Here is a 24,158-nt window from a genome sequence, read left to right on the forward strand (position 1 = left end):
TATTGTGCCTGGTGAGGACTGAGTAGGGTCGACTCTTACAAGCCTACTTTGAATACATATAAAATTTCTTTCTTGCGGAAGTAATCTTTTGCTTTATATTCTAATTTAGCTATGTGTTACCCAAACTACGTAACATAACAACATAACCCCAGAAGTCTTACATAAAATCAACTAAGAAATAATAGCATATGGGTCTTGCAGCCAGTGCTGTCTGTGTGCAGAGAGAGCGCCCAGGATCTGGGGTACAAATAAATGCATATTTGCCAGGTGTAGTAGTAAAATAACAAGTTTTATATAGCAGTGAACTGGTCTGAAGACAAAGTATTATGAAAGGCTGAATGCCAAAGGGAAAGTATAAAACTAGAGGTAATCCCAAAACATGAAACAAACCCATTGAAATATATACTTGGACAAGGCTATCACTGTATAGCTGTACTTCATTTGTACACAGTGGTTTGAAACGTGTCTGTCTGGAACTGAATATGTTAGACTGAGTGAGTTTCTTCTGCTTTTTGGTAATTGAATTGTTTTGTGTCTGACAGTGGTAGTGCTTATTTTGTTTATTTGGCATCCTCCCAGGCTTCGGGTTCTGTAGGAAGAGGAAGAATTGAAACCTGTTCACAATATTTTCTCTTTTGAAAAGCTGACTCTCTTTTCCTGCAGATGGCAGCTCCCACTGCTACAGAACTGCTGAAGTTCTCACACGTCTTTGCGTATGCCCACTTTCCGTCTCTCTCTCTCTTGTTCTTACTCTTACTTTTTTCATTGTTTAATTTCTCTACATTAAAATCATTTCTAGAGTCCCATGTATATTTCCGTTTTTAATGAGGGAGAGAAAACAAAGAAAAAACTACTGAATAATTATAAAAACAAAGCTGAGTGCTTGAGGGCCTGTGGTTTACACATATGAGGACAAATCTTCAGTTGGTGTAAATCAGCATAGCTCCATTGAACTCAGTGTCGAACATTACTGTCTGGAATTTCTGTATGAGGAAAGCTCAAGAGAGTCTGGCTGTGCCAACTAGGGTTCTTGGGTTCTGTCATAAATATAAAGGGAAGGGTAAACCCCTTTGAAATCCCTCCTGGCCAGGGGAAAGCTCCTCTCACCTGTAAAGGGTTAAGAAGCTAAAGGTAACCTCGCTGGCACCTGACCAAAATGACCAATGAGGAGACAAGATACTTTCAAAAGCTGGGAGGAGGGAGAGGAACAAAGTGTCTGTCTGTGTGCTGCTCTTGCCAGGGACAGAACAGGAATGGAGTCTTAGAACTTTTAGTAAGTAATCTAGCTAGGTATGTGTTAGATTATGATTTCTTTAAATGGCTGAGAAAAGAATTGTGCTGAATAGAATAACTATTTCTGTCTGTGTACTTTTTTTGTAACTTAAGGTTTTGCCTAGAGGGGTTCTCTATGTTTTGAATCTAATTACCCTGTAAGATATCTACCATCCTGATTTTACAGGGGGGATTTCTTTATTTCTATTTACTGCTATTTTTTATTAAAAGTCTTCTTTTAAAAAACTGAATGCTTTTTCATTGTTCTCAGATCCAAGGGTTTGGGTCTGTGGTCACCTATGCAAATTGGTGAGGCTTTTTATCCAACATTTCCCAGGAGAGGGGGGCGGTGCAAGTGTTGGGAGGATTGTTCATTGTTCTTAAGATCCAAGGGTCTGGGTCTGTAGTCACCTAGGCAAATTGGTGAGGCTTTTTACCAAACCTTGTCCAGGAAGTGGGGTGCAAGGTTTTGGGGAAGTATTTTGGGGGGAAAGACGCGTCCAAACAGCTCTTCCCCAGTAACCAGTATTAGTTTGGTGGTGGTAGCGGCCATTCCAAGGATAACGGGTGTAATATTTTGTACCTTGGGGAAGTTTTGACCTAAGCTGGTAAAGATAAGCTTAGGGGGTTTTTTTCATGCAGGTCCCCACATCTGTACCCTAGAGTTCAGAGTGGGGGAGGAACCTTGACATGGTGGCACAGTGGTGGGATTAACCTGAAATCATTTGAGATCCAGTTGAGATTTTTTGAACTAGAAATACAGATTTTAAAAAGGAATTTTTTTTTTCTTTGGAAAGAAAGTCCAGAAAGCAGCTTTGAAACTGAAAGCAGCTTGGTTTCTCTCTGCTTTGTGGCCAAGCAGAGACAAAAGGGGATTATCTTGTGAATTGCAGGGTTTTTTTTGCCTGGAGGCAGGGTACTTAACTCCTGCAGGGAAATCTTCCAATCCAGAGGTTTTTTTTTCTTTTCTTCCTAAAAGTAAATAGGGGGTGTGTGTTCTACCCATTTGCTTTTTCTTTGGGCTGGGTAAGCAGGTTTCCAAGTAGTTGGAGGTTTTTTGCTTTAATTTGGGCCCAGAGCAGAGACAAGGGAATTGTCTTTTTCTGTAGGCTGACAATCACTATCAGAGAATAGGTATTCTATTGCAGCACAGCAAAATTTTACAGCCAAGTTTTGTTTGTTTATTTCTAAACCTCAGGTGTAAAGTTAGTTAAAAACAGAGAGGTTAGAATGACCAAATCCTCAGCTCGACTACAGCTGGAATTAGCCAAATTTCAGGCTGAGGAAAGACAAAGGGAACATGAAAGACAGATAGAACTCATGCGGCTGGAGAAGGAGGTACAGGAGGCTGCCCACAAGAGGGAAATGGAGGCAAGGAAGCATGTGGAGGAGGAGAAGGAAAAAGAGAGGAAGCATGTGGAGGAGGAGAAGGAAAAAGAGAGGAAGCATGTGGAGGAGGAGAAGGAAAAAGAGAGGAAGCATGTGGAGGAGGTGGAGAGGATAAAGGCCCAGCAGAATATACCAACAAACCCTAGCAATCCTTCTCCAGGTACCACTTCCCATCCCAGAAAGTTCCCCACCTACAAGGCAGGTGATGATACTGAGGCCTTCTTAGAAAACTTCGAAAGGGCCTGCCTTGGGTACAACCTCTCTACTGACCAATACATGGTAGAGCTGAGGCCGCAGCTCAGTGGACCCTTAGCTGAGGTGGCAGCTGAAATGCCTAAAGAACACATGAACAAGTATGAACTGTTTAAATCCAAGGCGAGAGTCAGAATGGGGATAACACCCGAGCAGTCTCGTCGGAGGTTCAGAGCCCTAAGGTGGAAACCAGACATGTCATTTACCCGACATGCCTACCACATTGTGAAACATTGGGATGCCTGGATATCAGGAGCAAGTGTTGACTCTCCAGTAAATTTGCCCTTCCTAATGCAAATGGAACAATTCTTAGAGGGTGTTCCTGAGGAAATCGAAAGATACATCCTAGATGGGAAACCCAAAACTGTAATTGAGGCAGGAGAGATTGGAGCCAGATGGGTGGAGGTGGCAGAGAAGAAGACAACTGGTCGCAGTTGGAGCGGAGACCAGAAGGGACCACCCCAGACCACACCCTATTACCGGGGGCCGCCCAAAGCCCCACCTACCTCCCAAAGAGCCCTCCAGACCCCTTATCGTCCCACCACCCCGTTCTCCAGCAACCCTCCTCGCCCCAGTGACCCGTCAGCTGGACGATGTTTTAAGTGTAACGAGCTGGGGCATGTAAAGGCCAACTGCCCCAAGAACCCCAACAGATTACAGTTCATTGCACCGGAATCAAACCAGAGGTCCACAGGCCCAGATACCTCCCAGATACCCTTGGAGCGGAGGGAAACTGTGAGTGTGGGCGGGAAGAAGGTCACCGCGTGGAGGGACACCGGAGCACAAGTGTCAGCTATCCATGCTTCCTTAGTGGACCCCAATTTAATCAACCCAGAGATCCAAGTGACGATTCAACCCTTCAAGTCCAACTCTTTCAATTTGCCTACAGCCAAGTTGCCTGTCCAGTACAAGGGCTGGTCAGGAATGTGGACTTTTGCAGTCTATGATGATTATCCCATCCCCATGCTGTTGGGGGAAGACTTGGCCAATCATGTGAAGCAGGCCAAGAGGGTGGGAATGGTCACCCGCAGCCAGGCTAAACAAGCCGTGAGGCCTAGCTCTGTTCCAGAAACTTCTATCAGGACCCAGTCAGAGGTGATGGACCTGGACCCCAGGCCAATGTCTGCAACAGCAGTAGTGGATCCAGTCCCAGAGACCCAGACGGAACCAGTCCCAGAACCGGAACCAGCCGAACAACCAACACCAGACCCCGTGTCAGCACTGAATCCAGTACTTGCAACCTCAACAACAGAGGGCCCCACCAAACCTGAACTGGCAGCAGCCGATAACCCGACCCAAGAGGCTCAGCCGGAGCCTGATTCCCAACATAGTGCACCAGCGGAGAGCGGTTCACAGTCAACAGAAACAGCTCCATCCCCTATATCGCTTCCAGAGGGACCAAGCCTAGGTCCACAATCCCATGAGGAACTGATGTCTCCAGCATCAAGGGAACAGTTCCAGACTGAACAGGAAGCAGATGAAAGCCCCCAGAGAGCTTGGACGGCGGCACGGAGCAACCCACCGCCTCTCAGCTCTTCTAATCGATCCAGGTTTGTTGTAGAAAGAGGACTTTTATACAAGGAAACTCTTTCTGGTGGACACCAGGAAGACTGGCATCCTCAGAGACAGTTGGTAGTTCCAACTAAATACCGGGCCAAGCTCTTGAGCTTAGCCCATGATCACCCTAGTGGCCATGCTGGGGTGAACAGGACCAAAGACCGTTTGGGGGGGTCATTCCACTGGGAGGGAATGGGCAAGGATGTTTCTACCTATGTCCAGTCTTGTGAGGTGTGCCAAAGAGTGGGAAAACCCCAAGACCAGGTCAAAGCCCCTCTACAACCCCTCCCCATCATTGAAGTTCCATTTCAGCGAGTAGCTGTGGATATTCTGGGTCCTTTTCCGAAAAAGACACCCAGAGGAAAGCAGTACATACTGACTTTCATGGATTTTGCCACCCGATGGCCAGAAGCAGTAGCTCTAAGCAACACCAGGGCTAAAAGTGTGTGCCAGGCACTAGCAGACATTTTTGCCAGGGTAGGTTGGCCCTCCGACATCCTCACAGATGCAGGGACTAATTTCCTGGCAGGAACTATGAAAAACCTTTGGGAAGCTCATGGGGTAAATCACTTGGTTGCCACTCCTTACCACCATCAAACAAATGGCATGGTGGAGAAGTTTAATGGAACTTTGGGGGCCATGATACGTAAATTTGTAAATGAGCACTCCAATGATTGGGACCTAGTGTTGCAGCAGTTGCTCTTTGCCTACAGAGCTGTACCACATCCCAGTTTAGGGTTTTCCCCATTTGAACTTGTATATGGCCGTGAGGTTAAGGGGCCATTGCAGTTGGTGAAGCAGCAATGGGAGGGATTTACACCTTCTCCAGGAACTAACATTCTGGACTTCGTAACCAACCTACAAAACACCCTCCGAACCTCTTTAGCCCATGCTAGAGAAAACTTACAGGATGCTCAAAAAGAGCAAAAAGCCTGGTATGATAAGCATGCCAGAGAGCGTTCCTTCAAAGTAGGAGACCAGGTCATGGTCTTAAAGGCGCTCCAGGCCCATAAAATGGAAGCATCGTGGGAAGGGCCATTCACGGTCCAGGAGCACCTGGGAGCTGTTAATTATCTCATAGCATTCCCCACCTCCAACCGAAAGCCTAAGGTGTACCATATTAATTCTCTAAAGCCCTTTTATTCCAGAGAATTAAAGGTTTGTCAGTTTACAGCCCAGGGAGGAGACGACGCTGAGTGGCCTGAAGGTGTTTACTACGAAGGGAAATGTGCTGGTGGTGTGGAAGAGGTGAACCTCTCCATGACCCTTGGGCGTATGCAGCGACAGCAGATCCAGGAGCTGTGCACTAGCTACGCACCAACGTTCTCAGCCACCCCAGGACTGACTGAACGGGCATACCACTCCATTGACACAGGTAATGCTCACCCAATTAGGGTCCAACCTTACCGGGTGTCTCCTCAAGCTAAAACTGCTATAGAACGGGAGATCCAGGATATGTTACAGATGGGTGTAATCCGCCCCTCTGAAAGTGCATGGGCATCTCCAGTGGTTCTAGTTCCCAAACCAGATGGGGAAATACGTTTTTGCGTGGACTACCGTAAGATAAATGCTGTAACTCGCCCAGACAACTATCCCATGCCACGCACAGATGAACTATTAGAGAAACTGGGACGGGCCCAGTTCATATCTACCTTGGACTTAACCAAGGGGTACTGGCAGGTACCGCTAGACGAATCTGCCAAGGAAAGGTCAGCCTTCATCACACATCTCGGGCTGTATGAATTTAATGTACTCCCTTTCGGGCTGCGAAATGCACCCGCCACTTTCCAAAGACTTGTAGATGGTCTCCTAGCGGGATTAGGAGAATATGCAGTCGCCTACCTTGACGATGTGGCCATATTTTCGGATTCCTGGGCAGACCACCTGGAACATCTACAAAAAGTCCTTGAGCGCATAAGGGAGGCAGGACTAACTGTTAAGGCTAAGAAGTGTCAAATAGGCCTAAACAGAGTGACTTACCTTGGACACCAGGTGGGTCAAGGAACTATCAGCCCCCTACAGGCCAAAGTGGATGCTATCCAAAAGTGGCCTGTCCCAAAGTCAAAGAAACAGGTTCAATCCTTCTTAGGCTTGGCCGGTTATTACAGACGATTTGTACCGCACTACAGCCAAATCGCTGCCCCACTGACAGACCTAACCAAAAAGAAACAGCCAAATGCTGTTCAGTGGACCGGAAAGTGTCAGAAGGCCTTTAACAAGCTTAAAGCGACACTCATGTCTGACCCTGTACTAAGGGCCCCAGACTTTGACAAACCGTTCCTAGTAACCACAGATGCGTCCGAGCGTGGTGTGGGAGCAGTTTTAATGCAGAAAGGACCTGATCAAGAATTCCACCCTGTAGTGTTTCTCAGCAAAAAACTGTCTGAGAGGGAAAGCAACTAGTCAGTCACTGAAAAAGAATGTTATGCCATTGTCTACGCTCTGGAAAAGCTACGCCCATATGTTTGGGGACGGCGTTTCCACCTGCAAACCGACCATGCTGCACTAAAGTGGCTTCACACCGTCAAAGAAACTAACAAAAAACTTCTTCGGTGGAGTTTAGCTCTCCAAGATTTTGATTTCGACATCCAACACATCTCAGGAGCTTCTAACAAAGTGGCTGATGCACTCTCCCGTGAAAGTTTCCCAGAATCAACTGGTTAAAATCGTCCTTGAGATGTGGAAAATATTGTTAGTCTTTATGTACTTGGTAGTATATTTAGAGATGCATGTGTCTTATTAACTCTGTTTTTCCTAGAGCTCCAGGAAGAAATCCCAGCCAGTGTTTCACCCTAGCTGAGATTTGGGGGGCGTGTCATAAATATAAAGGGAAGGGTAAACCCCTTTGAAATCCCTCCTGGCCAGGGGAAAGCTCCTCTCACCTGTAAAGGGTTAAGAAGCTAAAGGTAACCTCGCTGGCACCTGACCAAAATGACCAATGAGGAGACAAGATACTTTCAAAAGCTGGGAGGAGGGAGAGGAACAAAGTGTCTGTCTGTGTGCTGCTCTTGCCAGGGACAGAACAGGAATGGAGTCTTAGAACTTTTAGTAAGTAATCTAGCTAGGTATGTGTTAGATTATGATTTCTTTAAATGGCTGAGAAAAGAATTGTGCTGAATAGAATAACTATTTCTGTCTGTGTACTTTTTTTGTAACTTAAGGTTTTGCCTAGAGGGGTTCTCTATGTTTTGAATCTAATTACCCTGTAAGATATCTACCATCCTGATTTTACAGGGGGGATTTCTTTATTTCTATTTACTGCTATTTTTTATTAAAAGTCTTCTTTTAAAAAACTGAATGCTTTTTCATTGTTCTCAGATCCAAGGGTTTGGGTCTGTGGTCACCTATGCAAATTGGTGAGGCTTTTTATCCAACATTTCCCAGGAGAGGGGGGCGGTGCAAGTGTTGGGAGGATTGTTCATTGTTCTTAAGATCCAAGGGTCTGGGTCTGTAGTCACCTAGGCAAATTGGTGAGGCTTTTTACCAAACCTTGTCCAGGAAGTGGGGTGCAAGGTTTTGGGGAAGTATTTTGGGGGGAAAGACGCGTCCAAACAGCTCTTCCCCAGTAACCAGTATTAGTTTGGTGGTGGTAGCGGCCATTCCAAGGATAACGGGTGTAATATTTTGTACCTTGGGGAAGTTTTGACCTAAGCTGGTAAAGATAAGCTTAGGGGTTTTTTTTCATGCAGGTCCCCACATCTGTACCCTAGAGTTCAGAGTGGGGGAGGAACCTTGACAGGTTCTTATCACGATCAGCATTATTATCAAAGGGTACCGACGAGCCTAAAAAAAATCAGAATGGACACTTAGGGTATGTCTACACTACAGTAGAAGACCAGTGACTGGCGTGGGTCAGCTGACTTGGGCTGCCAGACTATAAAATTGTAGTGTAGAATTTGGCTTAGGCTGGAACTGGGCTCTGGTATCCGTCCCTCTTGCAGGGTCTCGGAGTCTCATCTCCAGCATAAGCCCAAATGGCTACACTACAATTTTATAGTCCCGCAGCCCAAACCCTGTGAGCCCGAGTTAGCTGACCTGGGCTAGCTGCAGCTGTGCTGCGGGTCTTTTATTGCAGCGTAAACGTGCATCCTCTATCACTAGGAGGATCATCAACCAGCAAGACTGTTGCAATCTCTCTGCCATACTCAGAACAAAAACCAAAGTGAAAGAATCAGAGAAATCATAGGATAACAGATGATACCAGAATTGCCTTACTTCATGCTTCTCAATAACCTAACCCTAAATGGGAAGGTTAGGGACAAGACTGTAATGGTGATTTGTCAGGCAAGAGACTTCCAGCAGCATATATGTGGGAAGCTGGCAACACACTATCCTTCAGGGAGGTGTTAACAGTCTCTGCAATTTTGGTCTCTGCTAGATTTTATTAGCCATTAGCTCCTCCATGAGCTCTAGAGCTTTCTCAAATGAAAATGACTGAAACTCAGCTAGGTGATATGTTGTATTTCTTTCTCCACCTGCACTATAGCCACAGCATAGGATTTAAATTTACTTATCACTATCAGACTCTGAATATGATTTCTTCCATCAATGCTTTAGCCTCCTCTCTTCACGCCCCATTTGCCGATTGGGGATATCAAACTGGAAAAGTATGTTCCTTTCTTTGACAAAATAAATGTAAGGGACAGGATTATATTATTTCTTGAATTTTATTCCCCTTGGTGGTTTTATTTGGATTACATGGACAGTTTTTCTGAATCACTTGCTAAGTGTTGTGTACAGCTTCTATTATTGCAATGGAAATATCTTTCCCGTCTCGTGGCCTTTGTTCTGCACAAATCTCCCTCCTACTGTTTCCTTTGTACTTTCTCCCACTCTGCTCTTCATGTCTTGCTCAGTGCTGCACCCCTGGCTTGAAACACTCACCTACTTCTTGTATAATAAACAGCCCCAGGCATCCCATGCAGCAAGTGTTAAGCCAGTGTCCTAACAACACATAGAATAACACATTCACACTCTGTATGACCGCATCCACCTTTAAGGGAAGCTAGAATTGCTGAACATACTCATCTTTTCCTGTCTCCCAATCATTGAAGATGCATTAATGCTGGCAGTTTTAGTTCCTTTTATTTTTAGTTTATGTTGGCAGTGCTATTAGTTTTGCAATAAAGTTCCTGTGGGAGGGTTGGGGCTCCCCTGAGCCCCCAGAAGACCCCAATTTAAGTTGTTTATAATGTCCTTCCCCGTTTGCAGCTCATGAGGGGTTCTCCAAATAAAATCAAACAAACGAAAGAAAGGTCCTTTTCTCTCTCTTTCCCTTGAGCGAGAGGGGAATCAGAGTAAAAGAAAAGAAAGGCAAAGGTGGACTGTCTCTTAGGCAGTCTTTTGGGGTCACCCCTTTGGGGCTTGGCTTATCAGCTGGTATTGTGTCTTTAATTAGGGTCTACATACAGCTTCTTCTCTTAGGGTACCCTGCTTTTGAACTTGTCCAGGTGGTTTCAAGGGCAGTGAGGCCTGCGACTGTCTCCCTCTTGGTTGATCTGTCTCTGTGGTCAGCAGTCTCTGAGATGTAGCAATCTTCTTCCTGTTCGCAACCCCTTCCTATGGTGGTGGTCCATTTTTAAGCTTCCCTGCTCCAGGCGGAGTAAGTCTTACAAGTGTGCCTGGTTAGTGCTGAATGAGCTCAGAATAGCTTGCTAGTCTCCTCTCTACAGGAGTAAGAGTGGGCCCCTTCATAGTGCTCCTTGGCAAAGTGGGTATTTTCCCTTTTGCTATCCTCTGAAGTGGACTGTGTGAGCAGCCCCAACAGTCTGCATGTCCCACTCCTTTCAGAGGGGCCCGGTTATGGAGTGAAATTTAAGGGAGAAAAACCAGGCCCAGAAACAGCAGGGCGCAGTGACTCTTGTTGCAGTGTTAGGCAGACCCACCATATTTAGATATGAATGTCAAACAAGCAGGAAAAGCTTGTAGCTCATTTCAGACTCCATAGATAAGCAGAAACAAATTTCCAGAAAGTTAATCTGTCCTACACATAACAAATCATTGACACAGGCACCCACTCCAATTCAGGCTTTAGGGCACATTTAATAAGTAATCTCCAATGAATATTTTTACAGTTTATAAACAGATTTTGCGTGTAACTTAACAGCAATAATGTTCAGTTGGTTATATCAATGAAAATTAACAATATATAGTCCTGTGCTGCATGTATACTGTGAGGCCAGCATACTTATATATTCTCAAGCAATTTAAATATTATTTTTCCCTATCAGTCTTAGACTATGATGGCAGTTTTAGGAAAATAATTAAATAGTTCTCCTAATAATTATTATTATTATTATTATTAATAATAATAATTAAATAGTTCTCCTAATTATTTACGCCCTGAAGTTGCAAATCATGAACACTTTTTGTTCTAAAATGCTGACAAAATATTTTCTTAATATTTTCCATAGATGCATACACAACTTCAGAAGTGACCTACATTTGGACTTACAATGCATCTGATTCCGTACAGGTTGCACCGGATGGCTCTAGATTGAATCAGTATGATTTGCTAGGCCAAACAGTTGGAAAGGAGACAGTTAAATCGAGTACAGGTTAGTAAAATGCATTGGAAGAAAAGGATAGTTGCTTTATAATAATAAGCATAAGATGCTGATGGTATTATGTCATTAGACTGCCAAAACCAGTATTGGCAGTAATAAGATTACTCCATTTCAGTAATATTGTATATTATGAGCAGCCTGTAAAAACAATTTGCTAATTCCTTGAAGCTTAATGAAATTACAAGTGGCAGTGGAGGTAAACTGTTCCCTATCGCCGTTTCCAAAAGGCTCTCGTGAAACCTAATATCAAGGGTTTGTATGAATCTTTGTAACTCAAACGTTGATTAAGGTGAAAGATGGGAAGTGTCATTTTCAGTCTACTACCTTCATGGTATGATTTGATTTTTTTTTCCTCCTGGACAATGGATTATTAGCATTGCCTATTGGTATGTCCCACAGGCTCATACATGTAGTTGACCCTTGCATCTGCATAGAGCCCTATTGACTTCAGTGGGGCTTTGCATGTCCACCAGTATCTGCCCACGTGTATGAACATGCAAGATCACCAAAGGTCTTTGTCATGGCACACAGTTTTTTCTTTGTAAATACAGTATAAAAATTCACTTCTAGAATATATTGTGCAGGACAAATATTGGATCCAAGTTTGCTCTCATTGAACCCCATGACAACACTTTCCTTGAATTCAGTGACAGTAGGATACAGCCCACAGAGCCAAAGTCAAAAAGTTCATTTACATTCAGTAGGATTTTTCTGCCTAAATAGTTTTGTAGACTATATCTACAGCACATTTGTTTCACATAGATTTACCATGCTACCTTTAATTGCCAGGAAAATGAATTGTCTATAGAGGCTAATAGTTCATTTTATAGGGTTTTTTGTTTTTCTCTTTCACGTACTAGGTGAATATACAGTAATGACCGCTCATTTTCACTTAAAGAGAAAAATTGGTTATTTTGTGATTCAGACTTACCTCCCCTGCATCATGACAGTCATTCTCTCCCAAGTGTCGTTCTGGCTGAACAGAGAATCTGTACCTGCAAGAACAGTCTTTGGTGAGTATTCTGAGGAACACATGGCATGTGCATTAGGCAACTTCTGCAGCGGTCAGTAAGCATTTCTGAAACCAGCTGAAGCCCATTTAGTTCTTTTTATAGGGTGGCTTGCCCTGTATGGGCTGGAGAGCCTGGGGCTAGCAAACCCTGCTGACTGAAAGAGTGGAATCGGATGATTCCCCTATTAAAAGCACTCAGAAGTGGCAAGCATGTGTGTGTGCTTAGGGAGAGTAGAGACTTTCAGGAGCGAGCAGAGTCTTGGGATTTGGGACTAAGACTCTATCTAGGAAGGGCTGGGGGTGGCCTGCTGAGGCTGGGGAGACCCTGAGAAAACATGTTTGTTGGACTTTGTTTTATTTTGAGTTTACTTTCTGTGCATAAACCCACAGCCCAAGGAGGGTTCTTTTGACCACAGAAAAAGTCTGTGTAAGGAGCCCTGAAAAGGAGGGAGCAGAGGTGGGGTTCCACAGATTGACCTCTGGCTATGAAGGGTGCTCAGGAGGCAGAAGAACTTGTTACAAAGATCCTTTCTGATTCAAGTTCATGGTTTCTGATTCAAGTTCTGATTCAAGTTCAAGTGACAAAGTGCTGTTGTTTGTAGTCCATAGACCCTTCAGGTGCAGGCTACAGGTCTCCTGAAGCCCTTTCAGGAGAATTAGCATATGAAAGTGGCATACAGATATTTCCTTGACTTTTTTTTTTTAAGGGATCAGTTTGCATATAAAGTAATAAGGTTCTAATCTTGAATGTTTTCAAGTTAAATATTGTATTTATATTGAGGTTTGGTTCTGAAAGATTTCATCTATACTATCAACGAGTGTTAGTGTGGTGTTGGTGTATATATACTTCTAGCTCTATTTATAAACTAAGCAGAATGGAAGTCCCACTTCATTTCAAAATATTGCAGTGTGCGAACTACAATTCTTTTTCTAGTGAACATGTGCTTTTAGGCCAAATCCTTCTTCTTCAGCCAAACTAGAATGTGATGCAAGGAGGGAGGTAGTGAATGAGTTCAGCAGCTGAGATCAAGGAGTTCTGTCTATCTAATACACTTACATGCCCTCTGTTACTGAAGTATCTAAGTGCCTCACAATTTTGAACGTATTTATCTGCACCCCGATAAGGTAGAGGAGGACTATTATCTCCATTTTACAGATAGGGAACTAAGGCACAGAGAGACTACATGACTTAGAGTCACAGAAATGTGGGGCTGGAAGGGATCTTCAGGTCATCTAGTCCAGCCCCCTGTGCTGAGACAAGACCGAGCATACCTACTCCATCCCAGAATGATGTTTGTCTAAACTGTTCTTAAAAAACTTCCAGTGATGAGTATTCCATTATTTCCCTTGGAAGCCTATTCCAGTACTTACCTATTCTTATAGCTAGAAAGGTTTTCCTAATATCTAACCTAAATCTTCCTTACTGCAGATTAAGCTCATCACTACTTGTCCTACTTTCAGTGGACGTGGAGAACAACTGATTACTGTCCTCTTCATAACCACCTTTAACAGATTTGAAGACTGTTGTTAGGTCCCCCCTCAGTCTTTTTCCCTCTCAAAACTAAACATACCCAGTTTTTTTAATCTTTCCTCATAGGTCAGGTTTTCTAACCCTTTTATCGTTTTTGTTGCTGTTCTCTGGACTGTCTCCACATTGTTCCTTAAGTGTGGCACCCAGAATTGGTCATTGTACTCCAGCTGAGGCCTCACCAGTGCTAAGTAAAGACCATTACTTCCTGTGTATTACATATGACGCTCCAGTTAATACACCTCAGAATATTAGCTGTTTTTGCAACTGCATCCCCTTGTTGATTAATATTCAATTTGTGATCCACTGTAACTCCCAGATCTTTTTCAGAAGTACTATTGCCTAGCCAGTTATTCCCCATTTTGTAGTTCCTTCCTAAGTGAAGTACTTTCCATCTTTGTTGAATTTCATCTTGCTGATTTCATTCCAATTCTCCAATTTGTTAACATCATTTTCAATTCTAATCCTGTCCTCCAAAGTGCTAGCTTGGTTCCATACACAACTTTGTAAGCATATTCTCCACTTCATTGTCCAAATCATTAATGAAAACATTAAATAGCACCAAACTAAGGACAGACCCCTGTGAGACCTTGTTAGATGAGTCCTACCAGTTTGATAGCGAACCATTGATAACTACTCTTCTAGTATAATTCTTCAAGCAGTTGTGCACCCACCTTAGAGTAATTTTGTCTAGTCACGAGGCTGTGACAAAAGCCTTACTAAAATCAAGATGTATGACACCTACAATTCCCCCCTCCCTCCCATCCACAAGGTCATTAATCTGGTCAAAGAAAGGAATTAGGCTGGTTTGGCATGATTTGTTTTTGACAAGTTCATGTTGGCTATTCCTTATTACCCTGTTATTCTCTAGGTGTTTACAAGTGGATTTTTAAAATATTTTGTTTCATTATCTTTCCATGTATCAAAGTTAGACTGACTGATCTATAATTCCTTGAGTCCTCTTTGTTTCCCATTTTAAAGACAGGCACTATGTTTTCCATTTTTCAGTCCTTTGGGACCTCACCCATCCTCCGTGAGTTCTCTAAATTGATCAATCACTAATGTTTCTGAGATTGCTTCAGATAGTTTCTTAAGTACCTTAGCGTTCAGAGTTCCATTTATGTCCTGCTAGTGTGATTTATTGATTTAGAAGTAAACCGTGCTTATGAATAAAAGGGAAAATATTATTACCCTTTGAAAATGAGATCACTTATTTGTCTAATATGGAGTTAGATGCCTACATTTGAAAATGTTAGCCAAGGTATTTTATGTTTCTGTAAGAATATTTCTTCTTTGCTATTCCATAGATATAATTGAGTATCTTTATAATAATATTTTCTACTAGCCTAGCATGGCATTGCCACCCTTATTTCTGTGCCGCTGATAGTGGCAGCACTACCTTCAGAGCTGGGCGCCCGGCCAGCAGCCGCTGCTCTCCGGCCACTGAGCTTTGAAGGCAGCAGCTGCCGTTCTGTTCGCTCTGCCTTCGCAGCCGAGTGGCTGGAGAGCAGCAGCTGCTGGCTGGGCGCCCAGCTCTGAAGGCAGTGCCGGCATCAGCGACAGAACAGAAGTAAGGGTGGCGTGGTTCAGAGGCAGATTAAGGTTTCCTGGGGCCCTGGGCCAGAGCAAGTGAGGGGCCCCTCCCCACCCCTTCTGTCTGCGGTGCCCTCCCCTGTTCTGCCCCTTCTGCCTGTGGTGCTGCCCACAGCCCCACCCCTTTCTGCTCTTTCCCAAGGACCCTGCCCCTGTTCCACCCAGGGGCCCCCAATTCTGCCCACCCTACAACCTGTTTGCTCCTTTCTGCCCCCCAACCCCCCGAGCCCCAAGACTAGAGAAGCTTTGTCCCTGCACCATGGCCATGGGGCCATAGTGGGGAGCCAGAGGTCCTCTAGTCCCAGGGACGCAGTGGGGGTCCGGGTGCTGGGGCTTCCACTGCCACCCGCCACGGTTCTGCAGGGGACGAGGGTCAGGGCTCTGGGGCTCCTCCCTCCCCACCTGCCTGGCGCTTCTGCCAGAGAGCTGGGTAAGGCACAGGTGCTTCCCCTGCCACCCCGGAGCTTCTGCCAGGAACGGGGTCGGAGTACAGCGGGCTTTCTCTGCTGGAGGCAAAACTGGGGGTTGCTGGGGGACTTCCCTCATCCCATGGCTTCTGCTGGGGACGGGTGGGGTGGATGCTGCAGGGGTCTTCCCCCATCCCGCGGCTTCTGCCGGCTATAGGATTGGGGGACACAGGGGCTTCCCCCACCCCACCCGGTGGGCAAGAGAAGCTAGTGGCCTCCCAGTTGGCTGAGGCCCCTGGGCCTGGGCCCAGTGGCTAATCCAGTGCTGTACCCGTTGCTCTGGGAGGAGTGGCTACGGGAAGACTAAGGCAAATTTTGGGGTGGTACAGCTCCTGCGAGCTCCTCTAGCACTATTCCAATCACCTTCAGAAAAGGCAAAGTGAGGAGCATCAAAAGGAAGTTGCATATAATGTTTTTGCACTTCAGCTAGCTTTATTTACTGTAGTAGTTATCCACATGTCCAGTGTATTGAGGGCACTCTCGAGTATTCATATTTGTACTAGAAATTAAACTGAAATGAGTTGATATTGAATTCTAGGACATTGTGAGTCCGTCTCCTGTACACTGAATAGGAGAGGGAAGAAAGGCCATCCAGTCTGTCTTTTGGGGCCAAGGACCATTTGATGCTCATTTCTATGCATCAGTACTAATTTTTATTTTTATTTGATTTCTGATTTGGAGCTACATCTGTTAGTTCATGCATGTAATGCTAAGATATAGATAGGGTTCAGACTAATACAGAGCTGCTCAAAATGTTTACAAGGTGGAATACTTTTTAATAGCAAGATTTTCTCCTAAACCATCTCCTGTCCTATATGCAGTAGCATAAACCACATTCCACTCCCATTGCAATCATATAATATCCCTATTGCAGATACACTTCTTTAAAAGAATCACTGCCCAAGTGCAGGAATGGATAGGTGATGGGGCTGCTGCACAAGTATAAATGAGGGAAGTATTTGGCCTGGAAAACCTTTATTACTGGTTGTGAGGCACAAGAAAGGAAAAAACCAGCTTGGTTTTCAAATCACAGATTGGGTTTGCAGGGCTGACAGTTAGAAAAGACATCTTCATACTTATAAACTAAGTATATTTGACATAAAATCATTGAAACAATTAAACATGAAATCCCACAATGTCATTTTTATAGACTAGAACCATATTTTAAACAGTAAAATTAGAAAATGCCAAAGTTAAGGTTTTGTCTGTCACTGTTTGTGGCCATCTTACAGTCTGACATAAAAGAAAAGAAGCGTTTCTTGCCATTGATTTGGTGCCATATCTGCAACATGATTGAGAAAGGGTTAGGATATTATTGCCTGAGGTCAGGTGTAGTTGGAGACTGTTCATCTCCTTATCAACCTTCTCTCTTATGAAAGAGTGATTAGTCATTGGGCAATGGTTATGAGGCTTGTTGAGTTGGTAGCATTGTTCAGACTGTTGCATGATTGAAGGCAGGAGACTGCTTTCCTCAAAAGAGGTGTTGTCTGTGTTACTTACCAGAGGGCCCATCCACTCATGACTCTCACACCAGTGTTACACCAGTGTTTCTTCTCTTAAATTAAAACTTGGGTAATGGAATGGAAAATCAGACCCTTAATATACTGTTTAGAGCAACATGCATTCTATGTGCTTGCTAATGTACAGATGTGAATTTTCTTCCATCTTTGTATAGTACATGAAATATATGTGCTTCCTTTTACACTAGTTAGGCCTGATTCCTCAGCATTACTGATTTTTTCAGTCATAGTAGGTCCAACAGTGAGAAATAGGTAAATTCTCTTTATACAATGCTTTGCCCTAAGGGAGACCTTATAATGCAGAAGGTTTTTACATTTTCATTAATCCTAATAATTCAAAATCTGTTGTCTGTTGATTGAAGAACAGAATGCCACAGATTTCCACATTGGAAATCTGGCATTGCAATATAAATTCTCTTTATTTTTTTCAAAAAGAAAAGGAGTACTTGTAGCACCTTAGAGACTAACCAATTTATTTGAGCATGAGCTTTCGTGAGCTACAGCTCACTTCATTGGATCACATTGCATCCGATGAAGTGAGCTGTAGCTCACGAAAGCTCATGCTCAAATAAATTGGTTAGTCTCTAAGGTGCCACAAGTACTCCTTTTCTTTTTGCGAATACAGACTAACACGGCTGTTACTCTGAAACCTACCTTTATTTTTTTCTTCATTCAGTCCAGGTTATACAAATGTGATCACTTGGACATCATTCAATTTATTGAATAGATAAATAAAAGTCCAGAAACCTTCATTAACAGCTGTTTGGTGATTTTGCAATTTGAATAGGGTTTGGGATGCAAAGTGTGCAGCTGAACATTTTAGAGGAACTGGCAACCAGTAGCAGTTTATAGGATGTAAACTAATGACATTTAAAACAAGACTAGAAAAGGTCACCAACAAATCTTGAATTAGAATTCTGAAGAAGCCGATGTGGCTTCAAGAAAATTAGTCTTCTCCAAACATTATGAATTAAACAGAACATTGTTGGCTGCTGTATATATTTATAGAGGAGTTCCTGTCATCTTATCTTTGAGAAGCAATTACTTCATTGATACCTGTGTATAATGAAATTGATTTATCTTAATTACCTGAATAGTAGTACAGTTTGTATGTATTACTTCTAAGTTTAAGGTGTGGTGTTCCCTTCTCTCTTTTGGGGAAGGAATCAAAAGTAATCAGCAAAGTTCTTTGAGCCAGATAATAGAAATCTAAGAAGGGAAATAAATGCTTGAACAAGCATTTAATGCATATCAGCATGTTTTCATAAAGTATTTATTCTGCATTGCACGGTGTACAGTGGGATAGCACCCACCTGACACAACAGTATTGCTGTTGATTTTGTAACTATTGCTACCTCCCTAATAGGTGGATTCTAAAAATAGAAATATCTGATGTGTGGCCTGATGCCTGGAAACTATGTGCAATAAGCAATAAACTTCTAGAGAAGTCCTCTTAATCACTGCAGGGAAGAGAAGAATGGAGCTTTTCTGCCTAGCCTCCTTTTCCCTTCACAATCCTCTCAGAGAATGAGATTCCTTGCTTAGGGTCTGATGGGGGACAGAGACAGCAAAGGCAGAAGGGGACTGAACAGACCCACTCTCTGCTTCCTTTCCTTTCCCAATGGTGCTTAAAAGTACCTTGCCAGTAGAGGAAACATACATGGTGGAGCCCCATTCTGCAAAGCCTGGACTACTGATTTCCAGTGATGGAGGATCTTGCTGAGTTTCTCTCAGAATTCTCCATTCTTTGTTTGATGCTGATATTCCTTCCTGTAATCCTGTGAAGTTAATATTTATTGCTGCTCTTTTAGGGATCTGGTTTTATTTCCTCTTAGCAACTGTAACCAGTTATAACAAATATTTTTTGTTTGTAATATTTGAATTGTGAGCTATGAGATGCTATTAGTAATTCTTTTTTTGTCACTGAGGCTCTTTTGACTACATGTCAATATTAGTGTGGATATATTTATCTCTGGTATGTGTACAACTTTGTATTGTTTCTTATCCAGGAGAGAGACACATTTTTAATGGCATTCCAGAGATGGAAGAGTTAAGGGTGCCTGAGTGTAACTTTGGTGACTCTGGTTGGGTAGGGTTGATTTACTAGGGGAATTGTTGGTGTATTTGTGTCAATGGGTGGATTTATATTGGTATATGGCTTTTTTCTATATATCCTGTTTTTTGTATTGTTTTGAGTATGGCTTTATCTTCCACTATTGGGGTTTCATGAAGCGCAAAGTATTTTTGTTTGTTTTCCCTGTTTTGTTCAGTGTTTAAATACAAATAGTAGATCTGAAAGTTTCAATTAATTTGTCGTACTATAATATTATCCGTTTTACCTCAGTGAGAAATTGACCAGCTTACCTCACTTAATAATTGTACGTGGAAGTGAGACAGCCACTAGCAAAGATACCTGCAATCTCCTATTGTCCCCCATGGGAGTGAAACCACAGGCTGTACTTAGTCAGAATGGCTGCCAAACATGTATAGTCTTTGACAGTGGACACAAAAGACTACTCCTTGGAAAGTTAGCCATTAATTCTTTTCCATTGTTTGCAATGCAGTTGAAGCCAGGCTGACCTCAGAAAAGTTGACCATCCCTTGGGTTCGCTGGTTGGGAAACTGGGCAGGAAACTGAGGAGGCAGGGATTATTGGCACTGCAAATGCTCATCAACATGTCCTTTTTGCTATACTGCTGCAAAGTGATTTGACACATTCCATAAAGCAAACTAGTTAATTTAGTTGCCTCGCTGTGGGGTTTTCTCCCAAAAGTCTGATTGATCAAAAAATGAAAAAAAAAATCTGTATGTATTTTCAAGACTGTATCTTCAGACATTTTTCACCAAAATTTTATTTAAAAAAAAAGTGAATCAAAACTAGGTTACAAAGGAAAATTCTGCTGCCACCTTCCATATGGTGCATCTAGTATGCCACCATACTATATGAACATTATGTAAACATTTTTATAATTCTTAGAAATGTACTGTAAGATGTTCCTGTTCTCAATCTTATTCAATTTCAAAATTCAGTTAAAATTGCCGACATTTTCTTTTTTTCCACCCTTTACAGGAGTAACAACTGTGTTGACAATGACAACGTTGAGCATCAGTGCACGAAATTCCCTCCCAAAAGTAGCTTATGCAACAGCCATGGATTGGTTTATTGCTGTTTGTTATGCATTTGTATTCTCTGCATTGATAGAATTTGCCACTGTAAATTACTTCACAAAACGAGGATGGGCATGGGATGGAAAAAGCGTAGTCAATGATAAGGTAAATGATAATGAAACACATTTATATTTCCAGTCAATTCTAAGAAAGCATTTAACAGATATTTTGGTAGTTGCTTACTACTGAAAAATACTTGAAATTTCAAACCAATAGAAAGATTATGTCTTGTGAGATGAAAGTAGGTGTGGATAGAAAGATATTGTAAAGTGTGTGCTCAAATTGCCAACGTCTCGCAGAAATTGAACTGCATACAAGAACTTTCTCTAGCAGGCTGTCCTTGGAAAAATGATTATTGTGTCAAGGCTTTCGCCACATTAATCAATAGCCTATTTGAGTCTCGTTAAATGTCAAAAATATAAAATCTGAGGTTACACCACATTATGCTCCTGAGTCCTTCATGTGGAAATGAATAAAATCAGAGTAATATTTCTGTAAAATATCTTTATTCAGATTTATTGAAAATAACTATAACCCTTCTGCCCATCAGAGTTGGCAGCAAGAAGGGCCGGGTTCAGTATCTAGGGGTTCCATTCCAATAACACAATGCAAAACCGGCTCGAGCCCCCACCCAGTGACCTGGGACAAATATATACCACCCCCGCTGGGCGCTTCCATGAGGCAATACTTCCCCTCTCGCAAGCACAGAGTCTGAGTGTAGCAAAAGCCTTTTAATAACATAGAGAAACAATGTGGCATTATGTTGTGGAAACACCATCAACAGGATTCATAACACAACCCATGAGCAAAAAACCCACCCCAAGCAAATTGGGGCATATCCTTTCCCTTTGGTTTTTGAGTCCAGCAACCCAAAGTCACAAAAGTCCAACAACCCAAAAGTCTCTGTCCCTGGTCAGGTTTCAGAGTAGCAGCCGTGTTAGTCTGTATTCGCAAAAAGAAAAGATGCATCCGATGAAGTGAGCTGTAGCTCACGAAAGCTTATGCTCAAATAAATTTGTTAGTCTCTAAGGTGCCACAAGTACTCCTTTTCTTTTTGTCCCTGGTCAGTGCAGCACCAGAGTTCGAAAGTTTATCTGCAGAGTTTTACCTCCCAACCTGGGTGGAGATGGGAGGGGGGGGTTAAGGGGTCCAAAGCCAATTGCCCCACCTCTCCATGCGGCTCTGCTCCACTCCACACTCCACTCCACACTGCAGTCATCCCACAAACTGCTCCGCTTCACCAGCCACTCTGCTCTGCCAGCCATCCCATGAGCCGCTCCAGCTGTTCCGCAAACTGCTCTGCTCCAAGAGCCGCTCTGCTCTGCCAGCTGTCCCGCAAACTGCTCCACAATATATCTTCAGGCTCCCCCACTACTTAACACAACACTCCATGATTTCAGCTCTTAGTAAGTTTAGCTCTTTTGTGATTTCAGCTTGTAGTAGGGGAGCCTCAGTGCTGGTGCACCATTGGCCCAAAGTGAATTCAGCTCAGCAGCCTGTAACTAGACTCCAAATGGAATCAAAATTAGCTCTGATATTCCACAGTGGAGAGAGGAGGAAGTGCAATTAGTGTAAGGGGCCCATACCACCAGGTATTAATACCTGTCCTCAGCCTCTCTCAATTCACTGAGTTTTGGAACCCATGTTCCTTGCCTAACGAGTGCTACTTAGTTGATGGCAAGTCCCTCCATCATAACAAAAGGCCAAGTATAGTTCCACTGACTTTGATTCACATAATCAGGATAATAATTTATTCTTCCTGCCTCAATAACAGAGAAACTGGGGATCCCACAGCAGCCAAAATGACCATTTGGGCAGCTATGGGCTCATGCTAGGCTGGGTGGGTGTGCCTATGCAAATGAGATCAGCCCCTGAAGTTCTTTTCCACAACTTGCCACAATTCACCACCAGATGTCAGGGTAGAGCTCATCCTGACTCTGCTTACATCAGCTTCCTACACTTGCATCCATTACATTTCAGAACATTGGAGATACTGTCACAGTCACCCAACTTCTTTATTTCCTTATTTGTTTTATAGTTATCCATTTCCCTCTTGTGCTTTATCTGCATCACTGTGAAGAATGAGGGAGTTATATGTAGGGTTTTATTTATAAATATAATTTGCCCCTCAGGTTATGTCTGATATTAACCTGCCCAAATGCCAGGAGTTAAATCAAAGAGGGTGTTAAGAGGAAGCAAACAGGAACCAAAATAGAAAAGGAGTACTTGTGGCACCTTAGAGACTAACCAATTTATTTGAGCATGAGCTTTCGTGAGCTACAGCTCACTTCATCAGATGTATACCGTGGAAACTGCAGCAGACTTTATATACACACAGAGAATATGAAACAATACCTCCTCCCACCCCACTGTCCTGCTGGTAATAGCTTATCTAAAGTGATCAACAGGTGGGCCATTTCCAGCACAAATCCAGGTTTTCTCACCCTCCACCCCCCCACACAAATTCACTCTCCTGCTGGTGCTAGCCCATCCAAAGTGACAACTCTTTACATAATCAAGTCGGGCTATTTCCTGCATAGATCCAGGTTTTCTCACATCCCCCCCACCCCCATACACACACAAACTCACTCTCCTGCTGGTAATAGCTCATCTAAACTGACCACTCTCCAAGTTTAAATCCAAGTTAAACCAGAACATCGGGGGGGGGGGGGTAGGAAAAAACAAGAGGAAACAGGCTACCTTGAATAATGACTTAGCCACTCCCAGTCTCTATTTAAGCCTAAATTAATAGTATCCAATTTGCAAATGAATTCCAATTCAGCAGTTTCTCGCTGGAGTCGAAGTTTTTTTGTTTTAAGATAGCGATCTTCATGTAGATAGCAACCAAAATAGTGGCTCCTTAACGGATTAAGGGGGGGTAAACTTTTAATTAGGGAATGGCCCTGCTTGGCTCCCACCAGGCTGCATAGTTTACTCATCATAAGGCTGAAGGCCTAGGATCAAAGGGGGTCCCAGAATCTTAAAGATGCTTCCCATGGGAATGAGAGGGGGCTGCCCAGGGAGTGTCAGGGAGAGCTAACAGTCAGACAAGGAGAGACACATAGGCAAAGACCGCATGCTGCAGGCAGGAGAGTCTGCTCCTCCCAGCTAGAGATGGGAGTTAGCTGGGTTAAGGGGAATTTACAAAAATGTTCAAGGAAAGATTAAAGTGTAGGTAAGGGACAATATAGGTGTGGGACTCTTTGCTCTTTAGCCCTTTGCTCTGTGTGCTTTCTACCTTTGGGTGAATGAATAATGCTTTGTTTTGAAGACGCTGTTTCTGGGTCACTTCAAACTTATATTGTCGTGGACACCTGAAGGGAAAAGGTTTACAAGTGCCAAACTCAACTGGGGCTGTTTAGCTAGCAGGTTGAGAAATCTGGGGTTGGGGAAGGGGCCTGCAGCCTAGAGACCCAGTCTCAGAGTGGCTGGACAGTGTGATTCCACTCAGAACAAGGTGCAGGAAGCTAGCTCTGTCACCTGAGGCGTGCACTCAAGAGAGGCTGTCCCTAACCATGGGACGTGCAATATCGGCAAATTCTAGGTGGACCAGCGTGTTGTGAGCAGCAGTGCAAGTAGGGCGGTCTGCTCCAGTACACAGTACCAGCAAGATATTTATAGCTGGTATGGCGCACCGGAAAGAGGAGCAGATTGTGGGGCTGCTGGGCGGCCCCACGCTGGCAGCTCCTCCGGTGCAGCTGTACTGCCCCAGCCCTTCCATGCAGGGTCTCTTCTCTCTGTCCAGCAGCCAGCCCCACTGGTGGACAGGGCTGGGGGAGGTACAGCTGCTGGCGATGCTGCCGGTGTTCTGCTCCTTTCCCTGCTGTGGTTCCC

The 24,158-nt window shown here is 43.6% G+C and overlaps 1 protein-coding gene across 4 annotated transcripts in view; it reads left to right on the top strand.

The window, feature by feature from the left end:
• GABRA2 (gamma-aminobutyric acid type A receptor subunit alpha2) overlaps window positions 1-24,158 on the top strand; it is an 84,976-nt gene that overhangs the window by 52,230 nt on the left and 8,588 nt on the right. For 3 of the 4 annotated variants that reach the window (XM_048848424.2, XM_048848422.2, XM_048848423.2), the window contains 3 exons: window positions 10,884-11,027; window positions 11,897-12,049; window positions 20,227-20,429. In XM_048848424.2, coding sequence (XP_048704381.1) covers window positions 10,884-11,027; window positions 11,897-12,049; window positions 20,227-20,429 — 500 coding nt within the window. The remainder of the gene's footprint in view (window positions 1-10,883; window positions 11,028-11,896; window positions 12,050-20,226; window positions 20,430-24,158) is intronic. The other variant, XM_048848425.2, reaches the window with a different exon arrangement.

Source organism: Caretta caretta, chromosome 4 (genome assembly GCF_965140235.1).
Source record: "Caretta caretta isolate rCarCar2 chromosome 4, rCarCar1.hap1, whole genome shotgun sequence".
Lineage (NCBI taxonomy): Eukaryota > Metazoa > Chordata > Testudines > Cheloniidae > Caretta > Caretta caretta.